A 6,045-nucleotide genomic window follows, 5' to 3' on the forward strand; every position below is an offset into this window, starting at 1 on the left:
AATAAAATGGCCTTGTTTGCACCACAAAAAGGATATCAATGTTATAGTAACTCGAGGTAAAATTAGTTCTCAGGCAGCACACTGTATTCCATCTAGAAACTCATCTGTAACAAGGAATAGTAATATGGCCTCACTTGTTCCCTGTACCTTGTATCTAACAAGTATAGGGACTAAAACTGTATGATTATGTAAATACGGGGGGAGCCTCTGTGCACATGGAGAAGTCGGTCCCTGTGTAAGCAGGTTCCCAGTAGAGACAATACAGGAAGATCCCTTGGAAGTGAGGAAGTAGTCCCTGGAACCAGTACTACATAAGGCTTGCCTATCTTAGTAATGCATGTAGCCTAATTCAAGTCTCACTGCAGATTAGACATTTAACTCCAATACAGTGGTGGTTTTTAATTTGGGCTAGCTAATCTGTTGGATTTTAGGCTGGAGTGAACAACACTTTGCCAATACAACTGTACTGGAGTCTACTGGTTAGCTGGTAGCCTTGCATTCTAAGTTCTCAGAAAACAGACACAGCCTGCAGAGTTCACCTGATTATAAATTCCTGCTTCTTTTTGCAGCATAAATAGTCTAACAGTGCCCCTAAGAGCATAAATGCTACATACGAGCAAGCACAAAGCAAGCATGGACACAGCAGCTAAGGTTTGATTTCTAGTGAGGCAGTTTTCACTAAAGTTCAGTAACTTGAGTTAATACTGTAGTAAAAAAAACCGCTCATGTTTTTGCTTGGGTCACTTCCAGATCTCTAGAATTATGACAGCAAAAAGAAAGGAGGAAAAAATAATCACAGCAAGTACACAGTTAAAAGGTAGACGAAAGGTACAAATTCTAGTTGTTGTTTTGTTTTGTTTTGTTTTGTTAAGAGTGAAGTGAGCACTTAATACGTTAACATTGGTGTATGCAGTTTCCTCTGAATTAGTCACCAAGTAAAAGTATAAAAGACTAGATTTTAAGTTCTTTCAGCAAAATGAAAACTATTATTTGGTTCATTAACACACAGGCAATGGAAGTTTTGTGATGTGCAATACATAAAAATAATGCATTTAAAAACAAATTACAGCTGCTATTAGATAGTATTCCAAAAAAGCACACCCTTAAACCTGCACTTTAATTTGAAGTAACAACTGTAGAAAGTTCAGGTTTTATGTTAATTATGCCAAAATTGATTTGAAGTCACAAACTGTATCCACGAGAGAAGCAAAACAAACTCCTAAGCTACAACAGCAAATATAAGAGAGTCTGAACTGGATCCACTTTCCCCTTCCCTTAAAACAAACAAGCAAACCATCCAGTTGTCACATTAATCCCGAAACACTGGGGGCAGGCAGATAGGCGTCGGCCTGCTGCAAAGTAATGGTGATACCCAATGATGTTACAAAGCAGCCAGTAATTTTCACTGTACAAAGAGAGAGACAGAACACATTTTTGCTGGCCATGTTTTATTTCTTTTGTTTTAAACAGGGGAGCCAATGATACATACAGTATCCCAAAAAAACCCAAAAGGTAAAAACAAAATTTTCAGAAGACTGAGATGCTACATGCTACATTTAACCTAATTTTATTCATGCTTGCTCTGGGGGTGGGAATCATTCAGTAAAAACATACAGTAAAAACAAAATGTCTCACCATATAGAACTTTTAACCTACAGTAATGTTGTACCTTAATTATTTCCATGCACACAACTAATGTTACAAAATTTTTTTTTTTAAATGAACACAATTAAGACTTCTAGGAGCATTTTATAATAAAGCAATTCCTAATTTCTTTGTAGAGAGATGAAGCACCTCCAAATGATAAATTCCTATACACAGTGAGTGCTTTACTTGAAATGAAAACTTAAAAAAAAAAAAAAAAAAAAAACTTGATGCATTGGGCAGCCTCAGAATAAGCTGATGTTATTAAAATATCCAGCTATGTAGGCAATAAACCATAGTGCTAAACAAAAACCTAGTATCTGAAAAGTAACTTCAAAAAATTAAGTTGACTTTCTATAATTAGAGAAATATACTTATCTGCTAAAATAAATAAAAGTGCTGCATATTAACACTTCACTATAAAGAATGCATACCAGGACATTTATAAATATTGAATGATTTTTCAGTAAGAACAGCTACTACAATAATGCTGGCTAAATAGAAGTGCATAATGAGAAGCACTATGGGTGGTTAATGTTTTGCCACATACTGCTGTTACCTTGAGGTAGATAACACATGCGTACCAAATTCTGCATTCATTTTCAGTTGCTGCTGGTATCATGTGTCTAAGAAATGTGTACAGTATGAAAAACTCTAAAATACACATGAATGAAAAAATGTTTCAGGGAAAAAATATAGATATTTTCATGCAATTATGTACAGTCTCACTGTGTAAATTTAAAGGCAAGATTCTTTTTCTGCAAAACATGGACAACTGTTTTACTGAGAGAATGTTTTTACTTGGTTTAGTGCATTTTCTGTTTCCTCCTGCATGTTGCATTATTTTGCTCTATTTAAATTTTGTGTGCAAACGACATGCCAGTTTAAAAACAAAACTAACTTATGTATAGAAAGTAATTCTGGATTGTAAAAACAATGGTAAACAGAAAGCTAATGAAATCCATACCAAAAATTACACCATCTGATTCAAGTAAAAAAAAAAATTACTTACACTAGTAATTAAAAAAAAAGACAAACATCTCATGAATACAAAAGAAATGTCTGCTGAGTGTTTTAGTTTAGATGTTTTAGAATGCTGCTGTATGTTTTATGGGGAATTTGGGGAGAGGATTTCATAGAAGAAGGCGTTAATGTGGCCTGAATTGATTTAAGTGGTGAACCAACAGGGCTGTGAAACTGAGGAATACCTATGGCCTCAAGCTGCTTGTTAAAGAGAAATTCCCCACTGTTACTAAGAAAATTCTCTTCTCTTTCCTTCTCCCCAAGCTTCCCATCTTCACCTGGCTCAGTTTCTAACATTTCAGCATCTTCCTTCTTGCTAAATAATTTGTCCAAATAACTGGTGTAAGTATTTTCTTTCTCAATTTGTTCATCTTTCCTTACTTCGCAACAAAATTGGTCTATGAGGAAGCATTCTTCCCCACCACTCACAAACTGGCTATCCAAAGAAGTTTGGTGCAGAGCTTCCAACTGTGCTAGATTAGCCATTCCTTTTTCCTCTTTCTCTCTGCTTACTGACTTTGATATTAAGCCTTTCAATTCTAGTTGAGACACTGAGCTATTCAAGTCATTTAATTTATCAACATCAGTAGATTTGTGTTGTAAACTAAGCTGAATGGTTCCTGCTATAAATGAATCAAAGTCAAACCCCTGATTCTTCTCCCTTTCTTTTTCAACAAGCTGCTGTGATGCTTCCTCTAGAGCTATCTGAGCCTTCACCAATCCATTCTTTTCACATTTGGACTTGCCTTTCTTATCAGATTTCTCTTTGCTCTGTTCCTTCCAGTTAGAAAGATCTATAATAAGCTTGGGCTCATAGTAATGGTTAACTTCACTATCTCGCCAAACTAAATTATCTAGGTATGAAGATGACCTCATTTTGTAATTACAAGTGTGGCTACATTCCAGATCACAGTACTTGTTTTCATGATGATCTGGATATTGCCAGCAAGGCTCGGTAGAGAAGTGGGTATCAAAAGCAGGATCCTCCAGATACTTTTCACGATCTCCATCCAGATATTTGCGAGGATCTATCTGCACTTCTTCTTCATCAGTGACATCAGAAAGAGCCCTTGGATCACGCTGAACTTCATCAGCTTCATAGTTATTATGAATAGGCCATTCGTGTTCTGAAAACTGACTTTCATGATATCTGTAATAATTAATTGCCTAATGTTAGTGAATAAAAAGCAGCCATAATCCTTACAAGTTATCCCCCAAAAATATGGTTTAAGAATAAATTACTGTTTACAAAAACATAAAGCCCAGTTAGGTAATCTGAGCATCTATATTTTAGATATATAGATATAGATATTTTTTTAAAATGCAGCCTGATTAAACTAGTTATATATGAATGTCTCCAAGTATTTTAAAACCCCAACTACATGTCATTCTAATTTATAGTTTAGCAATCTTTAGGATATTTCCTGGAGGGGTATAGGGGAGAGGACAGAAATCTTATCAGAAGTATTTGTTTTTACTGAAGACTTTTTTTTTTTTTTTTTTTTAAATATATCAATGTTGAGATCCCAGACCTTTACAAGTATATTTACAGATCATAAGATGAGGAAGAAAAGTCTGAATTTCTAACAGTGATATACATCTGAAAAAAGGTTAACTTATATCTAACAGGCTTGAAAAGCAAATGGTTTTAATGCAAAGAGCAGACATATTTATTATGTGATAGATGAACTGCAGAGTCACAAATAAGGCTATCCAAGTTAGTCTTTGTACTGTACTTCTAGAAATTCTTTTAAAAAAAAATTCACAGAGATGTTACTCGTAGTAAAATTATTTTCCTCAAGTTAATTCAAGAAGTCAGTCAAAAAGGATTTAGTATGCACATGGGACAGGGTGAAGCAAGGAATTTAACCTAGGAGTACTCTTTTTTTTTTCCTCCAGTATCTACTGTTTAAAAATAGGTATTTCCAGCATCTCAGGTACAGCCTGGTTTTAGACTCGAGGACTTATGGTTCAGACCCAAGACAATTCATTGTATACTGTGATTTGGAATAAATGTACCTTTCCCAATTATAAATGTGGCTGTGACTTTCATCCATCAGTAGAATATCATCAACCTCATCTTCAATATGAAAAGGATGACTTGAAATGGGCTCATCTGTTGGAAAGGAGTAAATGCTCATATAAGGATGGGACAAAGCTTCTTCTGCTGTCAATCGATCCATGGGACTAAAAGTCAAAATTTGCTTCAGAAAGTCCAGTGCTGCAGAGAATTAAAAAAAAGTCATCAGAAACCAGAGGCTGAGAATTCCTATGCTTGAAAACAACAAGGCAGAGTCTTATTCCTCTCACATGTGTCTGAATGTGTTAAAGATTGCTGAAAATATTGTGGCTGTAAAGATGACAGAATCAAGAACATAATTATTTTAAGACTGAACTACCAGCTGATCAGATTAATACAGTAAAAAAATATTGTCTGCGCTTGTCTGCCTTATCTGGAAAAGTAGAGGCCAGACAGTCTAGTTATTACTAGTGATCTGTGATGGCCAAATTAATTCCTTCAATTTTTAATAGCTTAGGGTAGACTGCAAGTCAAGTCAGTGCATGCTACTGATTTCCACACCACGCAATAACTGCCAGAGAGTTGAAACAAAGATTCAAAAAAGCCAGAGAGTTGAAACAAAGATTCAAAAAAAGCTCCTGAACAGAACTTCTCTTTTGACTAAGTAGTGTCCCAAAATGTTTTTTTCAAAATAACATGGAATTTCTGATTTCATTCTTTTATTTATCTTCAAAAGATTAATGTTTCAACATAAAACAAGCCCTCCAGATAAGTGGGTAGCATACAGCTCCCTAAGTAGGTGTGTAATACTGTACAAGAAGCTACACTAAAATGCCTCCAGCTGCAGTGGGTCTCTAACCATTTGCACAAACAGACCACCATGAACCCTCAAAATTTCTCAAACTTTTTTTTTTTTAAATAAACAAACTACCTGGAACAGATTTTGAGGAAGGGGAAGGGAATAACTGAAGTGATCTATAGCCTAGTTAAATGCCACTTTATATGACCTTGTGGACCAGTTTGGGAACATGGGTCTAGCAATCCTAGCCTACAGAATGGGCGAGAGCCAAATGCGTGATGGAAGATAACAGTACAGATTCTGCTACCAAATGAAACTCGTCTGATACATGATCAAGCTTATAGTTTCATAGTTTCTAGGGTCGGAAGGGACCCGAGTAGATCATCTAATCCGACCCCCTCCCATGGCAGGAAAGAGTACTGGGGTCAAACAACCCCAGCAAGGTATACATCTAACCTCCTCTTAAAGACCCCCAGGGTAGAAGCTAGCACCACGTCTCTTGGAAGTTGGTTCTAGACTCTAGCTGCCCTGACCGTGAAGTAGCACCTCCTGATATCTA

General features: G+C 35.9%; 1 protein-coding gene across 1 annotated transcript in view; it reads right to left on the reverse strand.

Moving 5' to 3' along the window:
• Nucleotides 1-1,429: 1,429 nt before the first annotated feature.
• Nucleotides 1,430-6,045, reverse strand: part of MAPK6 (mitogen-activated protein kinase 6) — a 22,035-nt gene continuing 17,419 nt past the window's right edge. The window contains exons 5-6 of the mRNA XM_019533568.1: nt 4,687-4,888; nt 1,430-3,817 (exon numbers count right to left, since the gene is read on the reverse strand). Coding sequence (XP_019389113.1) covers nt 2,719-3,817; nt 4,687-4,888 — 1,301 coding nt within the window. The 3' untranslated portion in view covers nt 1,430-2,718. The remainder of the gene's footprint in view (nt 3,818-4,686; nt 4,889-6,045) is intronic.

Source organism: Crocodylus porosus, unplaced genomic scaffold (genome assembly GCF_001723895.1).
Source record: "Crocodylus porosus isolate Cpor-Errol unplaced genomic scaffold, CroPor_comp1, whole genome shotgun sequence".
Taxonomy (NCBI): Eukaryota; Metazoa; Chordata; order Crocodylia; family Crocodylidae; genus Crocodylus; species Crocodylus porosus.